The sequence below is a fragment of the Sinocyclocheilus rhinocerous genome, unplaced genomic scaffold (assembly GCF_001515625.1).
Source record: "Sinocyclocheilus rhinocerous isolate Xijiao unplaced genomic scaffold, SAMN03320098_v1.1 scaffold2589, whole genome shotgun sequence".
NCBI lineage: Eukaryota > Metazoa > Chordata > Actinopteri > Cypriniformes > Cyprinidae > Sinocyclocheilus > Sinocyclocheilus rhinocerous.
The window spans coordinates 130,845-152,308 of record NW_015658508.1 but is presented as its reverse complement, the minus strand read 5'-3'; the positions used below and the strand labels follow the sequence as shown (position 1 = coordinate 152,308).

The following is a 21,464-nucleotide window of genomic DNA, read 5'->3' as shown; positions in this document are numbered from 1 at the left end:
ATGGGGGAAAAATAAAATGTCCAGGCACATGATGATCACAGGAATAGGAAGGAGACATGCTTAATTGTCAGAAAAATATAGCAATGAAAAAAAAAAAAATTATTAATGGAAAAAAAGGGGGGAGGGGGGGATCCTAAAATAAGCTTATATATAAAAAAAAGATATATATATGTTTTTTTTTGTTTTTTTTTTGTTAAATGTTCCCTAGATATGGCTTTTTTTTTTGGGTGGGATGTGCTCTTTAGTTTGCAAACTATTTCAGCTAGAGAATTTGGCACAAGTTGCCTGAGGTGGGCGGAGCTGTGTGGTAAAGGTGTGAAAAAGTGGGCGGAGTCAGTGTTTGTGAGTGTCAGTGTTTGTGAGTAAATTTGTGGCTCTCTGCAGGGTCATGCCAGAGCAGTTCAGACAGATGATAGAAATGAGAGCAGGAAAATGTGCTTAATAGTCAAAAAAAATTATATTGTAATGGTAAAAAAGCACCATGGTAATAAAATAAGCTTATAAAAAATATTTTAAAAAATTTTTCTTTTGATTTTGTGGTTAAATGTGCCCTAGACATGTTTTTTTTGTAGGATGCGCTCTTTATTTTGCAGACTTTATTTCAGCGGGAGAATTTGCCCTGAGGTGGGCGGAGCTCTGTGGGAAAGGTGTGAGAAGTGGGCGGAGTCTGGGTTTGTGAGAGTTGGGTTTGAATTCTTGTGTAAATTTGGTGCTCTCCGCAGGGTCATACCAGACCGTTCAGACAGACCAAAAGGAGCAGAACCACACGCATTCCTGCTCCCAATCTCAGTCATTCCGAGACAGAAGGAAAGGGGGAAGGGGAAGGAGGTAAAAAGAGTGTGGGAGAGGGGAGGAGAAGAGGGGGGAGATCGCTGAACGGACACAGCCCCCATCCCAAGCTGTTTCAGTTCGCGGCCACTCACGTGGGAGTCAGTATGTTGTGGAGTTGGAGACGGAATGTGGACGGCGCTGCAGGAAACATGAGATTTTAGAAAGGACGCGTGTCATTGGGTCACAGGATCGCCCCCTGGGAAGGTAAGACGTTTGTGCGGTTGTTGAGGTGTGGCGGCAGGCTTTGGGTTTGTGTTGATGCTTTTCGGTAGAAGACACGCTGCAGTTTCACGGCTTCAAAGACTCTGGATATCTGTCGAGAGGCAGAGAAGGCAGATAAAAAGGATTTCCCACATCTGAACTGCACTGTCTGTACGTCTGACTTTGTCTGTCTCTCTTTGACTTGCTCTATCTGAACATTCAAAGAAGCTTATTGACATGGTAAACAAGGGTTTGCATCGGCAAAACATTAATAACCATTACATGTTTATTGTTGGTTATTGTATACTGAACACAGATCTTAAAGTCTTTTTTGTAGATGTGCAAAGCATGTTAGTCACTTTCAATGGTTTCATAAGTTTATACATCTCTACTTTAGGTTTGTTGTTACTGAGGTTTCATGTATAGCTGGTATATCCGTAGTCATAATACCCCTGTTGGAATTTGAGTCATCATTTGCAATAAATCCTAAAAAATCCTAATGGAATCACATAAGAATTGCACAAGATTGTGTTTGGGTAAAATGTTTCCTTCATTATTGTTAAATTATTTTAGTGTCAGCAGGGTCCCCCACAGTCACAACCTGGAAATATAATGGAATTATATTCATTTATTTATTTTCTGTAAACGTTTTTGAGTTTTTTTTAATTGATTATATATTTTAATTACTTTTGTTAATTTTTTAAAATATGTATTGTTAAATGTTCATTCTTTTTTTTTTTTTTTTTTTTTTTTTCATTTTTCCGAAATACTCTAGTGTTTTAAATAATCACAAAATATTTCAGTGAAAGAAATTCAGTGCAAATTATCTCTATAAAATATATTTTAATTTCCTTATCCAGTGTTTGGGAATAACCATAAAAGTAAGTTGAGCCCTGTTGAGTCATATTGCATATTGTCTTTATCAGAACTTTGCTGGTATATTATTTTAATGTCTTTCTACTAGGTTTTAAAGAAAGATGTAAGAGTTTTAAAACCCTGAAAGATTTGCTTTAATGTCCTTGTGATGTTCTACATTGACATTTGATCCCATTGGGAACCTAATAGTCCTTTTGTGAACTATCTGTTCTTAAGATCTACTTGTTGGTTGCTGGAATTCTACGTTGGAATTCCTATTTGGATCCAAATGATGGCAAAAATTCCAATGAAGTTTGTTTGGCTGGGGATATGAGTTTGCATGTGTGACATTTGGATTGTGGTTTGCAAAACAAGTTTTATTTTGCCTTTAGCAACGTTGCATGTCTTAATAATGCTGCTTTTCCAATTGCCTGTTGCATATCAAAAGGTACATCCTGAACGAACAAAGCTCATTTAAAACATTGTTATTGTCTTCCACCCGTGGTCTTAAATGCTAATTGAACTGGTAGTTAATGACAGAACATCAACACGCAAACGCAGGCTTTCTGTGGGTGTCAGACGCCGTAAACAGTCCATGCGTGTGTCGTTAGAATGACAAAGCTCCTGTGCTGCTGCTATTGTGTAGCCGTGTGAGGAAGATGATGAATTGCAAATGTGCGAGTCGGTCAGAGTCAAGGAGAATCCCCTCTGAGCGTGTCCTGGTGAGAAGGACTTTAGACGGGCTGAATTCATTTGCTCTGAATGGCCTGAGAAAAGGAAAGGCTGAAAGACAGAAGGAATCTCTCATCTGCTGGTATACAGATGGAAATGAATCAGCTATCCGCAGTCAGGCAGGACAGGAGGTCAGAGCTGGTGGACGCAGCTGTGAAGTGCATTGCATCATACGAGAGCCAGTAGAGAACACATATGGAGAGTGAAAAAACTTAAAGCTAGTTTTGAGTCACAAGCAAGGTCAGATTTGGGCCAAAAGTGACTAAAATGTGGTGTCAAAAAGGTTCCTTTTACAAATTCTTGCTGTCTAACATTTCATATAGAGGAGACCGGGGCTAGTTGTCTCATTTTTACGTTAGTGTCTTGGTTTGTTTTTAAAACCCCGTTTCACCATTATTGATCAGGAGTATAGATTCACAATTCATTCAAAATAAGTTGACCCTTTGTGACAACATGCCCCAATAGCCAATTCTTCTTGTCTAACATTTAATGCACAGGAGACCGGGGCTAGTTGTCACACTTTGTACTTTAGTTTCTTGGTTTATTTATTTATTTTTTTAAATCTGATAGACAGTTTTCACCATTATTGATCAGGAGTTTGTATTCACAATTGAATGAAAACGCATTGACCCTTTGTGACAACATGCCCCAACAGAATCACAATAGAATCTCTGGCCAATTCTTGTTGTTTAACATTTCATATGGAGATAACCCTGGCTAGTCACACTTTTTTTTACTCTAGTTTATAGATTTTATTTTCTGAGAGACAGTTTCACTGTTATTGATCAGAAGTTTAGATTCACAGTCATTGAAAACACAAAAAAATGTCTGTGACAACATGCCCCAATAGCATCACAATGGGAACCTGCCATGAAATATTGTATGTAATAAGCTACTTTTCATGTTGATTTGAATGTATATTTAAGCCATAAGTGTTCAAATTTAAGATTTATGTCAGTTAATTGATTCAGTTAAAGTGTTTTACAAAAATTATTAGTGTGTTGTTATTTAACATGCCCTTTTGAAGGTAAAAATGCCCCTAAATACCAGTTCCTGGGGCAAATATTTGCACTTAATAGGCTAATTTCTGAAAAAATGCAGAAACAGTATCAGCTTTGAGGAACTAATACTTTGTTTTGACCGTAGTGCAGTTCAGTTTTCATAATCTCCATACGGAACCAGCAATCAAGCCAACAAAGGTTTAATTGTTATTTAGAACTAAACGGGTTTAATACCGACCCAAGCTTTTTCTTCCCTTGAAAGTAATTGATTGAAATAGTTTCCTTCTTTACTCGGGGGACACACTGACTTTGATAATTAAAAATGAGGCTAGAACGTGATTTTCATAAATACAGATCACTTTCATTGTGCTTTGATGTGGTCATTGCCGCTGGGTTCCGAGTGTATCAGCGTTGTTAATTAACTCTCTTGGATTGGTTTTGGGGGGTTAGAGGGAATCAAACCTGTCGTAAGCATGAGATAGTATCTCATCTTGCACTTATGCATTGTTTTACAAACAGATCCTTCAGAGTTTTATGACTTACGATCCATACCAGGAATACTTCCCTGTCAACAGGATGGAGTGACGTGTTCACACTAGCAGCTGGGATTGTATGGTGAGTGATAGTAGTGTTTAAACACGGGGAATCCCTTTTATCTGTGTGCCTCTCAACTTTCATGTCAAGATGCTGTGGTCTAGTTTTGTTCCATAACCCAGATAGCTGCTTTTTGGTCTACACAGGCAGCATCTTAATGTAAATGAAAACATACTGTAAGTAGGCATGGGCCGATTACCGGTTTCAAGGTATACCGCGATTTGAAAATGTCATTCCGCTTGAAAATGTTTCAAAGTCATTTAAAAATAACACATTTTAGAGCTGTAACGACAATACCGTGATATCGTGAAACCATTATATTTTTGCTTAAGGTTATCATACCGTCAAAATCTCATACCGGCCCATGCCTAACTGTAAGTGACTGATTTCAAAAGTTAGTTATTATTTTATTTAGTAGTTTTTATATACTTTTCTATAAATGTATTGTTTTTATTATAAATAGAAATATAAAATATATTAATATATGAAATGTATTCATTATTTATATACTAGAGACTCAACTACAGTTTATTCCATTATTTTATTATTTAGAATTTAATTTAATATTTTAATAATATTTTTGTAAACGTGTTGTTATTATTATTATTATTTATTACTTATATATTTTAATGTATTTTTTTGTAAATGCATTATTATTATTATAAATAGCAATTTGAAATTAATGTATTATAATTATATTATTTTTATAACTACACTAGAGATTCCAATAGTGCTTATTATTTTATTATTTATAATTAAATTTAATAATTTTTATATATGCTTTTATATTAACGTATTGTTTTTATTAGAAATAAAAATATTAAATAAATTTATTTGTCACTGTTTTGTGACTACACTAGAGACTTGACTACAATTTATTCCAGTAGGTTTTTTAATTTTATTATTTATAATTCTATGTAATATTTTTATATATTTCTTTATAAATTTATTATTTTTTAATACACGTATTATAATACAAATATGAAATTAACTTATTAGTCACTAGTTTTTCACACTAGAGACATGACTACAAATGATTACAAGTTTATCCTTTATATTTTTACTTAATAAAGTAATTTTTAATTTAAGAAATAAATATGAAATTAATTTATTATTGAACTTTTATATTAATACTCCGCAGTACTGAATGAAATAAGTATATTTATAGTTAACATTTCTCTTACTCCGATATTATATTGGAAAAATTTGTTTTCTCTGTGTACTGCATTATGGGATTGCCTTCTCCATGAATTATTATTATATTATTTTTATAACTACACTAGAGATTCCAATAGTGCTTATTATTTTATTATTTATAATTAAATTTAATAATTTTTATATATGCTTTTATATTAACGTATTGTTTTTATTAGAAATAAAAATATTAAATAAATTTATTTGTCACTGTTTTGTGACTACACTAGAGACTTGACTACAATTTATTCCAGTAGGTTTTTTAATTTTATTATTTATAATTCTATGTAATATTTTTATATATTTCTTTATAAATTTATTATTTTTTAATACACGTATTATAATACAAATATGAAATTAACTTATTAGTCACTAGTTTTTCACACTAGAGACATGACTACAAATGATTACAAGTTTATCCTTTATATTTTTACTTAATAAAGTAATTTTTAATTTAAGAAATAAATATGAAATTAATTTATTATTGAACTTTTATATTAATACTCCGCAGTACTGAATGAAATAAGTATATTTATAGTTAACATTTCTCTTACTCCGATATTATATTGGAAAAATTTGTTTTCTCTGTGTACTGCATTATGGGATTGCCTTCTCCATGAAGCATGCATATGATGATCTGGCTATATCTTTTATTTTGATAGTGTATACTAACTTAAAATGCCTTAGAGATACTGTCTAGGTAAGCAGCTCACTTGGTTTTGTCTCATTGGCTTCCTGTTCCTCTTAATGTGGCCTATAATTCCGTTTACCCAGAATGCATCAAAAACACCATTCATACCTGTTCCGCCCTGCGTTTTGATGAGTGATTTAATTGAAGGGTTGTTATTTCTGTGGTTGAGGGCAGCTGTTTTAAAGGGGTTGTCTATGATGTCAAACCCTAAGACAGGTGCCAAAAACTATATACTGGAGAGTAGGGCTGGACGATATGGAAATATATCACGATATATTTCTTAATTTCGGTCGATACGATATAATTCCGATATCGATATGAACACTATTTATCTGAAATAGAAATGTTTTGTAACATTATAAATGCCTTTTATAATCTTTTTGATCAATTTAAAGCATCCTTGCTAAATAAAATGATAAATAAAATAAAATTGCAGCGCTAAATAAAATTTCTATAAATTCTTTCCCAAAAAAAAAAAAAAATTATACTGACTCCTCTTTCTATTCATCAAAGAATCCTGAAAAAAAAAACATTCTCAACTGTTTTAAATATTGATAATCAGCAAATCAGTATATTAGAATCATTTCTGAAGATTTAAAATAACTGCTTTCAAATAGAAAGCAGTTATTTTAAATAGTAAAAATAATAAAAATTTTTACTGTTTTTGCTGTACTTTGGATAAAATAAATGCAGCCTTGGTGAGCAGAAGAGAATTCTTAAAAAAAAAACATTAAAAATCTTACTGTTAAAAAACTTTTGACTGGTAGTGTAGGCTGATTATTCTTATAGATTGAAACAAATGTGCTTCAGCCAGAATAAAGAATATGAAAAATGCTCTGAGTTGCTGCAGAAAACAAAAAAATTTAGCCACAACAAAAACATGTTGCTGGAGACAGGCTTATTGAAAATGCAAATTCATTCTCTGCCAGCAGGAGGCGCTTTAAGAGTGATGAAACTAGCGGTTTCCCTGGTAACGGCTGTAATCAAAGCAGCTCTGTGCATGAATGCTACTTTATCAGATAAAAACTTTTTTTGAAGACAGTCGGTTCCCTTCAGAGATACATTCATATAGTTTCTCCAGTAATGGCTGTAATCAAAGCAGCTCCGCTCATGAACGCTTCTTTATCAGATCAAATGAAAATGCCATCGAAACTTTTCTGAAGACAGTCGGTTCCCTTCACAGATACATTTATATAAAACACCCGCGACATTTTTTGATTTTGAAACGTGCAGTGCTCATGTTTATTTAACGAAATCAAACGCCACAAATAAATCAATGTATGGGAAACACTGGTAATGTATATCGAAATATCGGAAATGTGTTTAAAAATCATATCATCGTTATTGAAAAAAATTATATCGCGATACATATTGATATTGAATTATTGTCCAGCCCTACTGTATTGTGACTAAAACATGCTTTAAATGCGTTAATCATCTTAACGTCCTATTTTTTCCACAGTTAATCACACCAAATGAACATGTTAAATCAACAGCCATGATAAACACAGTAGTGAACTCGTAGAAACTTCAACACAATCCATAATGTTTTTAATGTTTAAAAATGCTCTGCACATTGTAAACATTGTTTCCTTAAGCAAGCTTGTAGCACTTCAAACCGTTGTAGCAAATCGAGCCATTGTAAAGCCTTGTTTATGCTTGACACGTTCAGTCTGGCGTGAGCTGATGCAGACGTGCTCATCTGACGGCTCTCCAGAAACAACAGGTGGAAGTGCAGAAAACATCTGAACCAACACAAACAGCAGTGAAGTTTGCATTTGTAAATGACGTCACTTTTGCCGGGAACATGTGTATGAATTAAAATAGGTTGACCCAGCTGCTTATATTATTATCGAGTCCACTGAAACTTTGTCAAAACCTATTTGTTTTTAGTATTTAGTTTCACCACTATAGTAATAATAATGATTTGATACCAATATTTAATATTGAAAATATCAAAGTATCATGGTGATGCCATACTGTTAGTCTAGTAGCTTGCCCTCCCCCTTTGGTATTAGTCTCTGACAAGTCAAAAACATCACACTGTGGCCCATTTCATGTGTAAACATGTAGCACAGAGCCGTTAAGTCCTTACAGTAATTATTGCTAATGCTAATAGACACAGAGTGATGTTTTCACATGCAGATTGTCTTAAAGGTCATGTGATCTCATTCTTCCTCTGTGCTTGAGAATCTTCTTTTGTTTGCTTCCTAAAGGCACAAGTAAACAGCGTGGACTGGTTGGTTGACCCTCTAGCGTGCTGGAACATAGATGGTATTGCTTGTTGTTAAGTGGTGCTAAGACTTGTGTGCTTTACTAAATATAAAAGACTTGTTTTGTGATTATTTCTTATCTTATTAGCCTTATTAGTAATGATGGCAATCATAAAACATCAGTACTGACATTTTAGCTTTGCTTTAGCTAATTATATAGTATTTTTGTGTCCCTAAAAATTAACAAAGTTTTTTTTTTTTTAATATATTTCTTTCAAGTTTTTCATCTAATATTTATTTTATTTAATTTTAACTTTATTTCAATTACAGAAAATTGTTTTTCAATATTTTTCAGATTTGCTTTAGCTGGTTATGAAAGTGTCCCTTAAAAGTAAAGTCAAAGTGAACTAGATTTTTATATATTTTAAGTTCATTTTAACTGCAGTTTAAGTAATTTTCTTGTGCTTTTGTCATTTTATTAGGTTTTTTAAATAAATATTTCTATTTAGTTGCCAAGGCAACATTTTTTATTTTCCTTTAAGTTTTTCAATTAATATTTAGATTTCATTTAATTTCAACTTAATTTCAAGCAGCACTTTTCAGATTTGCTATTATGTAGTTATGTACAGTGGGTACGGAAAGTATTCAGACCCCCTTAAATTTTTCACTCTTTGTTATATTGCAGCCATTTGCTAAAATCATTTAAGTTAATTTTTTTTCCTCATTAATGTACACACAGCACCCCATATTGACAGAAAAACACAGAGGAAAAAAAATTAACTTAAATGATTTTAGCAAATGGCTGCAATATAACAAAGAGTGAAAAATTTAAGGGGGTCTGAATACTTTCCGTACCCACTGTATGTAGTGTATTTTAACTGTACCCTTTTTTAAATATTTGTATTAAGCATTATTTTTTTGTTTTAGTTATAGTTATTTTAGAGTTACTTGCCAAGGCAACATTTATATTTTTTAATTCCACATTTTTGAAGTTTACATTTTTATTTAATGTTTATATTTTATTTCATTTCAGCTTTTTCAGTTACTGAAAATTATTTTTCATTATTTTTTCAGATTTGCTTTAGTATTTTTAAGTGTCCCTAAAAAGTAAAGTCAGAGTAAACTAGATTATCATTTCCTCAAGCAAAAACTGTGTTTGCAAGTAAGCAAAGAGTAAGTTCTTTCTTTCATGCTCGGGTGGGTGTTGTCGGGGTCTCAGGTACGACTCCTCCACCTCCCATCCCCCATCCGTACAGCCCTTCCACCTATTGAAGCACGGGGGCAGGGGATCATCAGCAACTGTCCCTGAGGAGGTGCTGGGGCATGCCTGCACCTCCTATCAGCACGTCGTTCACGGGCTTCAAAGCCGCTAGATTAGGGCAGGATGCTGCATTTGCTCTGACCGAGAGGAACTCTCAATTTTGGGAGCATCAAAAGATTTAGTGGATAGTGAAGTATATGACCAGTTACTGTGGTTACGCAGTAAAGTTTAGTGTAAAATTAGCGTTCAAAGGGTCACTTTGATATATTTATTATTTCATTTTAGTGCAGTTGTTTTTGTTAATGTCAGTTATGTTTTTAATGTTTGCCATTACTTAGCCAACGGTGTGCGTTTGGGGGCGTGGCTTTCCCCCCACCAATAGAAGCTGTGTTATTTTAGTATTATTTATGTAGTATTATAGAATTTATTTATATTTTTAACTGGCATTTATTTTTATATTTTTTTTATTTTCAATTTTAGTTTAAGTTTTAGTCATTTTGTTACTAAAATTGCTTAATAATGTTTGTTAGTTCTTTAAATTGTCCGTTTAGTTTTAGTTTATTTTTATTTTAGTTTTAGCAACTTTTTTGCGTTGAAATTTTTGAAGTTTTACTAAAAACATGCAGCATTTCTAAAATTTTCATCTAATGTTTACATATTTTTTCACACTCTAAAATAAATCCGTAAAAACAGGGCACAATGTACTGTATTAATAATTTTCTATATTGATTTTTTTTTTTTTTTTACAGGTGTTTTACCTATATTTTAAATTTTGGACTGCATTGCGTTGTGTTTTAGAGTTAACAGAAATGTCTGTAAAATTAATGGATAATGTCCTTGCAGAAAATTACAGTACAGTTTCCTTTTTTATTTTATTTTTTACAGTGCAGTTTTATTTTGAGTTTTAGTTAACAATAACACTGAATGGAAGAACTTGTTTGAAATTTCATTTGGTGGCACAGAGATGTGCCTGTACTTTTAAAACAACACTGATATCAATCTGTTTATGGCATTTTTGATACAAAAAACATTTAATTTGAGGTCTGTTTGACACTATTTTGTTGAATCCTTTCTATAGTTTTTTTTTTTTTGCTTTGCAGTTTGTTTGTTCTGAGCAGAAACGCAGCCATAATTGCTAGAACAGAAAGAGCTCATTTGGTTGTCTCTCAGGTTTTCTCTGTGTCTCGATATTGAGTCGACCTGTCACTGGAGGGTATCCACTGAAAGACCTGTCAATCATTCATCACACCACAGTGACCTCCCTGCACAGTTTTGCCAAAGGCACATACTTTAAAATCATAAAATGCTCTTATATTTCTGAACCTCGTTACGCAGGCTGTGTTTTATGTTGCATTCAGTGTCTCTTTCAGACAGATGGTAAATTTGTGCTGTTTTCATTAGGTCTGAATGCCCCTCGCAGCGTTTCTCAATTAAACATTTCTACGGTCTCTAAATGAGAAAAACAGACACCAAAACAGCACTGCAATGGAAACACGATGGGTAATCCTGAATAAGAACGATAGAAAATGATAGAAATGCCCAAAGATGTTTAGTGTTTTGATTGTTTGTGATACAAAATAATCATGGGAAATTTGGAAATAACATCAGCAGCTGAAGACATAGAAACTTGTTTGTCCAGTGTAATAGAAATATAATTGGCAGAGCTCAAATGGTGAATGTACACTCGTATTGCTCATTCTGTTCTCCAGATGCATTGTGGGTATTACCAGAGTGGCTTGTTTTCAGACCATCTCCAATATCACGCTCTTAAAAACATCTCGTAAAAGAGGATCACCCCTGGAGCATGTCACAAAAACGTCATGCCTATCCTGGTACTTAAATAACTAAATAACAGGCGATTCCATTTCAGGTTTTTTCAGGGAACGGTCACATTAGTGAAATTGCAGCAAAGTTTTGCCTGCAAAAAAGGTCAATTTTTAATAGTTTAGCGATTGATAAAGTGCCAACAGACAGCTTTCTATTGGTCAAAGTGGCAGATTTACATGACCAGCTTTAACATGAGCAAATTCTATGAAATTCATATGAAACTTCAGATCATGTGGATTCCTATTGAAATGGCATGTGAAATTTTGTTGAGCAACAGCAATCTTAAAGAGATAGTCCACCCAATAATGAAAATGATGTCATTATTTTCTCTCATATTGTTCCAAACCTGTATGTATTATGTGGAATATAAAAATATTTGAAGATGTTGGTTACCAAACAGTTTCAGTTCCCATTCATTTCCATTTAATTTTTTGTCCATATAATGGATATCAATGGGAACCCAAACTTTCCTCTGTGGAATATTTTGAAGAATGTTGATAACCAAACAGGTTTGGGTTCCCATTGACTTCCACTGATTTTAATTTATTTTTTTTGTCCATATAATGAAAGTCAATGGGAACCCAAAAAGTTTGTTTACCAGCATTCTTCAAAATATTCCAGAGAAGAAAGGGTTCGCATTATTTCCGCTACTTATCTTCTTTTATGTTCCACAGAGCAAAGAAAGTTTGGGTTTCCCATTGACTTCTATTATATGGACAAATATGCAGCAGAAGTCAATGGGAACCCAAACTGTTTAGTTACCAACATTATTCATAATATCGTCTTTTATGTTCCACAGAAGACAGAAACTTTGGGTTCCCATTCACTTCCAGTATATGGACAAAAATACATTGGAACTGCTTAGTTACCTTCATTCTTCAAAATATATATTTTTGTGTTCTGCAGAACAAATACATGCTTACAGGTTTGGAACAACTTGGGGTAAATAATGTAAATAATTGTCATAGTAAATAATGACAATTTTCATTTTTAGGTAGACTATCCCTTTAACTAACTAAGTCCACTGGACTAGTCAGACATGCAAGATCATCTCTGGAGGTGATTCATTTATGTTAATTTCATGCGGTTTGTACATTTTATATTTAGTTGTGGAGTTGCTGTCTTGTATAATCCAGAATGCTAGTCATTGTTGTACTTCAATAAAGTGCTGTGAATTAATTACCCAGCATGAACATCACAAATGGGCCCTCGCTGATTTTCTTGGCAGGAAACGTTCCTTCTTTTCCGCCCTGCAGCTGCTGATGAATTTTAGGTTTTGTTTCCAGCTGCCTCCGAGCGTTCCCAAGCTCCCACGCTGAGAAACGCACGTCAGGTTGAGCTTTGGGGCAAAAAGTGCTGTTTTCACCCTTTCGCATCCCTGAAGCTGATCATCTTGACTTTCAGCCGTCGGTGGGCAGCTCTCAGACCGCTCTTCTCCTGTCTCGACAGGTCATGGTATGTGCGATCAGGGGACTCTAATAACAAAGGACTGCAAATGCACCTGTCACATTTTTGGGAGATTTGCAGGTAAACACACAGAGCTGTGAAGCTGGTTTTTGGATCGCGTGATGGAGTCCCTGGGTGTGTTTGTTTGCACACCTCCATGAACGGGGATTTGGGCTGACAGGATGTTTACGGCTGTCGGTTATTTGCTTGGCGTCATCGCTGGATTTGATAAACAACTCTTGTCTGACGCCACACTGTTTTTGCTCTCTGCCTGGGATCATATCAGCTAAGCAGGCCTTTATTCACTGAGAGGATATTCACACCGGCGCTCATCTCAATAACACATAGAAATTGATAAAACAAGCAAGCTTTGAAATGAGTGTGGTTTGAGTTTGCTGCTCTCTTTAACCTTTGTTTGGTGGCAGATAAATGAGAAGGCCAGAAATGGGTCTGAGGCCAGTTCAAAACATTTATATTTTATGAAACTAGTGCTGTTTGCTCATGCAAAAGTTGCCAACACAATGCATGGGTGTTCAGGTTGTTCTGAATGTGTTTAACGTTGTTTTGAAGTTTCTAGAGTCTTGGTTCAAATCACTAACCCTGCAGTTGGTGTACACACTAGCAATAGTAGTGCTTGACTTAGCAAATACTACTGATAAATTAAACAAGCCAAAATGTGATTGGTTGAGAATTGAAACTGATAAACATCAGGCAGAATGACAGATATCGAACTGTTTTTTTCCTCCTCTCTTCTTCAGCATCCATCAGCTCTTCTGTGAGCGGGTCGTTCCAGACCATTCCCGCTGGAGAGCGGGTGAATGTGACATGTCCCGATGGCCTTGTGATATAGAGCGGTTATTTTCCCTGTCGGAGGAGCTTGTGTGCTTTGATTTGTGCTGGTTAAGACACGACACACCATTAGTTACAGCTAAACAGGCTTATGGGATGCTTTATGTCTTCACTTAGAGAAGAGTCTGAGTCCTATCTATCTATCTATCTATCTATCTATCGTTCTATCTATCTATCGTTCTATCGATCTATCGTTCTATCTATCTATCGTTCTATCTATCTATCGTTCTATCGTTCTATCTATCTATCGTTCTATCGTTCTATTGTTCTATCTATTGTAGTCATATTTAACTATATCTTATGCATACAGAGTCTTTCTTTTTCAACATCAAGCCAAGTAGATTTCATGATGATGGAAGATCATTTTGTAACCTTTTCACATTCGTTTATTACTATATGGGGCAGATTATGTGGGCAGCTCTTTAAAAAACAGCCTGAGGCCTGTGGGCACATCGAGCTGATGTCCTGAACTCACATGTTTTTACCCATGAGCACTTGCTCTTAGCTGGTGTAGTGTGAGAACTTTGATCGAGCACTTGGGGATGTTGCTGGCCCTGTGCTGAAGTGCTTTCTATTTTGGTGTTATGCTGATGGTTTACGCTAGCATGTGTAGGCCCCGCTCTGTCAGTGAAGAGCTGGCCTGGTTTCCACGGAGACACGGGAGAATTTCTATGTGTTTGCGTTTCCTGGAGTTTTGCACCATCGTGCAACGGAATGGAATTTTTCTGACATGTTTCATGACTCGCCACACAAAAGTTCAGTGTACAAACAAGACGTAAGGACTGTGAGAATGGTAAATAGGTAGGAGGCTATATGCTGTCATATATAAACATCCGTAAAATGAGAATAATTTACCTGAAAATGATTATTTTACAATATATTAAAGATTGTTTTAAGAGAATACGTGTAGCATATTTGTGTTGTTTTTCATATAAATTTACCTATTTTTTTTTTGTTGTGTTCAGTTTTTTAATACAGACTGGCTAGGAGTGAGAGAAATGAGAAACATGAGACACAGAAGCACACATGCAAATCAAATACTTGTTATCCTGTTTTGTTTCCGCTTTGCTCAGACGTCTCCTGTCAGCTTCTCTGCACTTTATGTGCCAAACAAGAACTCTGCGTCCTGGTCCTGATGCTTCGCTGCTGTTTGCGGTTGAGTTAGCAGCCCTGTCATGAGCCTTTACTACCGTCTCTCAGCTCTGCTACACACTGACCTCAGATCTGCTCCGGTGCGTTACTCAGGACAGACAGAGAGATCCCACTCTGAGAGAATGAAGAACCTGAAACTGCTCCAAGATATGATCTCTCTGGTTCCTGCTGTCTATAAGAAGCACACTGTTATGTTGATCCAATTCTGAATGACTTACTTTCTTCTATGCAATACAGAATAAGATATATTTTGAATAATCCAAACATGAAAATTTGCTGAAGATTTACTCGCCATCAGGCAATCCAAGATGTAGATGAGTTTGTTTCTTCATCAGATTTGGAGAAATGTAGCATTACACCACTTGCTCACCAATGGATCCTCTACAGCGAATGGGTGCCGTCAGAATGAGAGTCCAAACAGCTGATAAAAACATCACAATAATCCACACCACTCCAGTCCATCAGTTAACATCTTGTGAAGCTATAAGCTGTGTGTTTGTGAGAAACAAATCCATCATTCAGGCTTTTCAACTTTAAAACATCACTTCTGGCCAAATTGTGAATTATCAATCCATAATAATATTTCCTAAAGTGAAAAAGTCCATCCCCTGTTGACCTCACACATCAAAATTCACCAACATATTTGTTTAGAGCTGTTTTGGACTATTTTGGCTTGTAAACAGTGCTTGATCTGTGCAGATTTCTCTCCTTATTCAGAAGAAACAACTTTTCCCTAGAGAAGGTAATATTATGTATAGACGACTCATATTTTAGCGATGGTTTAAAGTTAAAAACGCTTTAATAATGGATTTGTTTCATATAAACACACAGCTTTTCACTTCACAAGATGGACTGGAGTGGTGTGGATTACTTGTGGATTATTGTAATGTTTTTATCAGCTGTTTGTACTCTCATTCTGACGGCACCCATTCACTGCAGAGGATTCTTTGGTGAGTAAGTGACGTAATGCTACATTTCTCCAAATCTGTTTTCATCTTGGATGGCCTGGGTGTGAATACAGTTTCAGCAAATGCTCATTTTTAGGTGAACAATTCCTTTAAATCATGTGACTGGAACTGCAATTCCACATTGACCTTGAGCTGGTGATATTATTCATTTTTGTTGGTGGTTCACATTGCTTCTGGTGGGTTTTGTTTTTTTGCCAAATCAACATGTGCAATAATGCTTAGTCATCACAGGGTGAATTTTCACTCTTGCTACGAGGGGGTCCATTGGGAAAATCCTGCATGAATAGGTTTTCAACTTCAGAATAATCATGTAACTAATCTCAGTGGAGTGAGTTTTTGTGTTCCATGCGAATCTAATGCCACCGGATCAGTATGTGTCAGGAAATTTAGTGCAAGTTTATCTTCAGCAAGTAAATGTTTGGGGTGTTTGTTTGTAGTTTAATCATTTTGCTAGCAAGTATGCTATTCATTGGTATACTCAACAGCATGTACCAACGGACCTCTCTCTCGTATCGTATGAAAAATGTGTCTTTTGGATTTCATTGTGTATATATTTCCATTCATGCAGGCGTTTATTGGAAGCAGCAGTAACCGCGGGTTGATATATCTGTGACCACACACGCACAGCCTCTCATGTGGCGGCTCAGAGTGAAGTCCGTCATCTTGCGTTTGTTGAAGCTGTCCAGAGCGCCTGAACATGTGTGGTCTCCAACCGCAGAGGCGAATCTCTTCAATCCCTCTTTCAGTTCTAATTCTGTCGTATTTCTCCGTGGTTAGTCTAATTTTATCCCACAACAGCTCGACCCCTCGTACTGCCTCAGAAACTGCTGTGTTTGGATTCTTTTGACTAGTAATTTATAACTCTCTTGCGTTCTCTTTTTTCAGATTTTGGACGTCACCCGTAACGCCACGAAAGGCATGGTAGTAGGAGCTGATCTGTATGCAGAGTGAAATCTATCATGACTGGGATTGGGATGCCATTGGCACACCGCAGGTCATTTCAGAAACAGTCATACTGTACCTGTCAGACTCAACTGATGGTGTTATGCCAATTCATGTGTGAAACTCATTTGGAGTGAATATAATCTCACTAAGAATTAATTTAAAAATGTATAAAAATTTATTTTATTTTTGAAAATGTGTTGTGTTATGTTGAAGCTTACTGGATAATTCTAAGAGAAAACTTAAATAAAAAAATATTTATATACACATATATAAAACATTTTGCTTAATTTTTTAAAATGTATTTATTACTATTATTTTTATTACTATTATTATTATATACTCGCGTCGTGGCTGCATCACCACCTGGGGTGTGCTTTCTATCTATCTGTTTTTAGTATAAATAAGATTTTTTATATAAAAGTAATTAGTTTTTAGTATAAATAAGATTTTTTATATAAAAGTAATTAGTTTTTAGTATAAATAAGATTTTTAATATATAAATACTTTTAATATATTTGTATATATAATATGTATTTTTATATAATATAATAAATATGATATTAAATAATACAGTACACTTTAAATAATAATTTCCATAATTAATACATGTAAACAGTTCATGCTAAAAAAGTTTTTGTCTTTTTTTCTGCAGCATAAATGCAGTCAAATAACTGACCTTAATTATATATTTAAAAAAATGTGTAACATTTAATTCATATTTTCATATATTTATAAGTATTATTTTATAAATAATACTTTCAGACTTGATAATTTTTATCTTTAACTGCACATTGTCATCATATAATGCACTAAAATGAACCAGTGAGCTTATGAGTCATTCGTTCCTTAATCAGACTCTGCTGTGCAATTTTTCTTTAATTGCCATATTGTTTTTGATCTTTAATTGTATGACATCGTGTTAAAAAATTATAAATAAATGCATAAATAGTTGTCATTCAAATAATAACACAGTGCAAAAAATCTTAATGGGTCAGTTATATTTAGTTGCATGACCTGTGTTTTCTCTGTCTGCTGCAGATACTGAGCCATGGGTAACACAGAAAGTCATAGCGGCGGCCATGGTTACTATGGAGACGGCCAGCGCCACCTCTCCCGTAAGCACATGTCCCGCTCGCTCCGCCTGTCCAGCAAGCAGACGTACTGTTCCCGCCGAACGCCGTCCGGAAAACCAGAGCACCGCAACTCCGAGACCAGCACGCGCTCCAGCAGCACTCCCAGCATCCCACAGTCGCTGGCTGACCACGGCCTGGAGCCCTTCAACGACTCGGACATGCTGCCCAACTTCAGCGGCCCCATTTGGGTGGACCGTGTGGCCATGAATCTCCGACCCATGTCCTTCCACAACCATCCGGCCCATTCGCCCGCCGCCACCGCCAAACAAGCCACACAGGACGACACTGAGCCGCCGGAGGACACGACACTCGTCCAACGCACACGGGACAGTTCCCAAGAGGCGTCCAGCTTTAAAAAGAAGCGCTCTAAGTCTGCGGACATGTGGAGGGAGGATTCGCTGGAGGTGTCCTTATCCGACCTGAGCCAGGAGCACCTGACCAGCACGGAGGAGATCGGAGACACGCCGGACGACTGCGAAACCTGTTTACAGTCGTCCGCTCAGGAGCTGCTGGACTCAAACCGAGCCAATTCTTTAGACGAACTCTACGGACCGAAGAGCCCCGCCTGCAGGCCCACACACGGACGCTATGCCAAATGGCACAAGGGCGGCGGCACAAGCAGAGAAGGTGACGAGGATAAGATGATCTCGCCCTGTGAGGACGACGGAGCCGCATACAGCGCGTATACACTGCCCTGCCGCCGATCTCACTGTCTGTCGGAGGGACCGACCAATCATCAAGGAGTTATGCAAGGGAGGCGGGCACAAACCATACAGGTGAGTTTGGATTGGGTAGCCCCGCCCACAGTTAATCTTATTTGTCACTGCTCCAATATTAAACACCAAATACATTCTGGTTAGCTGTAATACGGTTGTATTTCGCAACATTTATAAATACCATTATATTTTTATATTTTTTTATGTTCTTTATATTTAATCAAAAAATATTAAATATAAATGCCATTATATTTTTATAATTATTTGCATTTTTATATTTTATATGTAAAAAATGATTAATAATGTGTGATGAATAAAGTAGCACCAAACACAGTCCATGCAAAAATGTAGACGGATTGTCCAGGTGGGTAGATCCAAACCAAATGCAAAACTGCACACAAAAATTTAGGCAAAAGCTGGTTTAGATTTTTTTTTTTTAAATCGAGGCCACAAAAAAGTGCCAAAATTCAAAGAATGTGCAAGTGCAAAATGTTTCTGGGTTCATCAGTGCCATACCTAAAATAATATAAAAATATAACTACCATTATATTTTATAATTATTTGTTTTGTTTTAGATATTCTGTCTATAAAAATAAACAATATAACTACCATTATATTTTATAATTATTTGTTTTGTTTTAGATATTCTGTCTATAAAAATAAACAATATAACTACCATTATATTTTATAATTATTTGTGTTTTTTTAACATTCTATCTATGAAAATATAATTTATAAATGCTTTTATGTTTTCATAATTATTTGCTTTTCTATATTCTATCTATAAAAATATAAATTATAAATACTATTATATTTGTATAATTACTTGCTTTCTACATTCTAGCTATAAAAATTATAAAATATAAATACCATTGTATTTTATAATTATTTCTTTTGATTTAAATATTCTATCTATAAAAATATGAAATATTATTTATATTTTTGTTAGACCAGCAGTTGTCTGGGATATTCAGTGTAGTTGGCTAAGCTAAAATGATCAAAACACAAACTGGAAAAGGTTTCAGGTGTTAGTAAAGTGTATCGAGCTAAGTACTTTTGAAATTATAGGGTCCTTGAAATTGAACTACTTTAAAATAAAACTAGCTTCCTCAAAACTAGTGTAAAAATATTCTGTTCACACTGTCAGCGGTTAAAAAGGCTAGTAGCCTTTTCTGTTTGATAAACATGAGCTTGACTATCTGCGCTTCTGCTGGTAGTGAACTTTGAGGCTACTCACTGTTCTGATCAGCGGCTCTCATTGAAAGTGAATGGCTTTGTTTGAATGACTGGAGTCATTGAGTGTCAGTGTAAACGCCCGTAGGTGTGCAGTAAGAATGTGAGTGTAATGTTGTGTTAGTGTAGGTGTACACCAGGGAATTTTAGTCTTGCTATGAATGTTGACTGCGGTTAATCCCCCAGAATCCTCTGAATCTCCTCATGTAGAGAGACTGTACATATGAATGACTCATTTGTGTGCGAGTTCACACAGACTCCACTGTTGTTTCCCACAGGACAGTATTATGATTTCACAAGACACTCATCCCATTATTATTATATATTTTTTTTTACAATATCTGTATTTATGTGGCATTTATGTTATATATTTTTATAGTATTGGTATGGTATTAATATTATGTGTTTTTATATAGATAACATAAAAATTCCCAATAATTTATTTTAAAATGTGATGGTATTTCTATTTTGTACATATACAATATAAAAATGTGTTAAAATGATAGAAATATAATGGTGTTTTTATAGATTGTTAAAATTATTATACTACCATGGTTAGAAGAACATGCACCAAGGTACTAGAATTTTAATTTAAGGACATTTTATTAAGTAATTTGTAAATTCTATGCTATATCAAAGTACCATGGTACTAATATTACCATACTATAGTACCACCATAGTAGCTGTCAATCTCTGTCCAAGTCCATATGGTGGTGGCTGTATTTTCCTGCTCTCTCTCGGATGATCCAGATCCTGGAGTCAGACTTCTGTGACTGTTTCTTTGGCTAGAAAGTACTCCAATATACTGTAACTTAAATTTAAATGTATACTTATAAAATGATGTAAATTAAATAATTATCCCATTATCACAAATGATCATGGTAAATGTTTATGTATTTATTTCATGTTCAGGATGTCACAGCAGGAGACGGCAGTGATTATGAGGACAGCGGTATCGATGGGCTGACTGGGGACAGCGAGGCGTCTCAGCACCACGCTCGACGCTATAAGACCATGTCTGTGTCTTTCTCCGCTTACTCCACGTCAGCAGGGGCCGCCTTCGCAGGGAGCGACAGTGGGTCAATGATCAAGTTGGTAGTGAACTGTACAGCTTTGAAGCGTCTCGTGTTGTTTCAGATCAGCCGCTCTCATTGAAAGTGAATGGCTTTGTTTGAATGACTGGAGTCATTGAGTGTCAGTGTAAACGCCCGTAGGTGTGCAGTAAGAATGTGAGTGTAATGTTGTGTTAGTGTAGGTGTACACCAGGGAATTTTAGTCTTGTTATGAATGTTGACTGCGGTTAATCCCCCAGAATCCTCTGAATCTCCTCATGTAGAGAGACTGTACATATGAATGACTCATTTGTGTGCGAGTTCACACAGACTCCACTGTTGTTTCCCACAGGACAGTATTATGATTTCACAAGACACTCATCCCAGTCAGCTGTTGGTATAAACAAAAAAAATGTAATGGTTTTTTATATTTTTATAAATAAAATATTTTAAAAATACCAAATAGTTATAAAATATAATGGTGTTTATATTTTACATTTTTTATAGATACAATAAAAAAATGGCAAAAATTTTATAAAAATATAATGATATTTATATTTTGTTTTTAAT

At 35.2% G+C, this 21,464-nt stretch overlaps 1 protein-coding gene across 1 annotated transcript in view; it reads left to right on the top strand.

The window, feature by feature from the left end:
- Positions 1-737: 737 nt before the first annotated feature.
- The window catches only part of LOC107722256 (T-lymphoma invasion and metastasis-inducing protein 1-like), a 61,289-nt gene continuing 40,562 nt past the window's right edge, over positions 738-21,464 (top strand). Inside the window, exons 1-4 of the mRNA XM_016530535.1 lie at positions 738-1,035; positions 16,701-16,809; positions 17,799-18,669; positions 20,755-20,937. Coding sequence (XP_016386021.1) covers positions 17,809-18,669; positions 20,755-20,937 — 1,044 coding nt within the window. The 5' untranslated portion in view covers positions 738-1,035; positions 16,701-16,809; positions 17,799-17,808. The remainder of the gene's footprint in view (positions 1,036-16,700; positions 16,810-17,798; positions 18,670-20,754; positions 20,938-21,464) is intronic.